Source organism: Propithecus coquereli, unplaced genomic scaffold (assembly GCF_000956105.1).
Source record: "Propithecus coquereli isolate 6110/MARCELLA unplaced genomic scaffold, Pcoq_1.0 Scaffold395, whole genome shotgun sequence".
NCBI classification, from domain to species: Eukaryota; Metazoa; Chordata; class Mammalia; order Primates; family Indriidae; genus Propithecus; species Propithecus coquereli.
In genome coordinates this window covers 2141399-2141718 of record NW_012149674.1, presented here as the reverse complement: position 1 = coordinate 2141718, position 320 = coordinate 2141399, and the positions used below count along the sequence as shown (strand labels likewise).

Below are 320 nucleotides of genomic sequence, written 5' to 3'. Positions count from 1 at the left end.
CTCTTGCTGCCTGTGATCTTTGCAGAAAGTTGCCATCACTGCTGGGTGTAAAACCACCACCTCGGCTGTCATGGTTCACTGCCTGCGCCAGAAGACAGAGGAGGAGCTCTTGGAGACCACCCTAAAAATGGTAGGTGGGTCCCTGCTAGTGCCCCCAGCCTGTAGCTATGGCGCCAGGCCTCATCTTTACAGCTGTCCTCTTGGGATAGTTTTTCAACTCTCAGCAGTTTCTGGATCTCAATGGGGAATTTTCTTTTCGTTTTTTATTGTAGCGTACCTCAGATATCAGAAGTCCAAAAATAACATGGTGAAAAATTACA

General features: G+C 47.8%; 1 protein-coding gene across 1 annotated transcript in view; it reads left to right on the top strand.

Moving 5' to 3' along the window:
* Positions 1-320, top strand: part of LOC105817045 (liver carboxylesterase 1-like) — a gene marked incomplete at its 5' end in the record, with an annotated part of 42210 nt that overhangs the window by 12970 nt on the left and 28920 nt on the right. Inside the window, one exon of the mRNA XM_012652659.1 lies at positions 26-130. Coding sequence (XP_012508113.1) covers positions 26-130 — 105 coding nt within the window. The remainder of the gene's footprint in view (positions 1-25; positions 131-320) is intronic.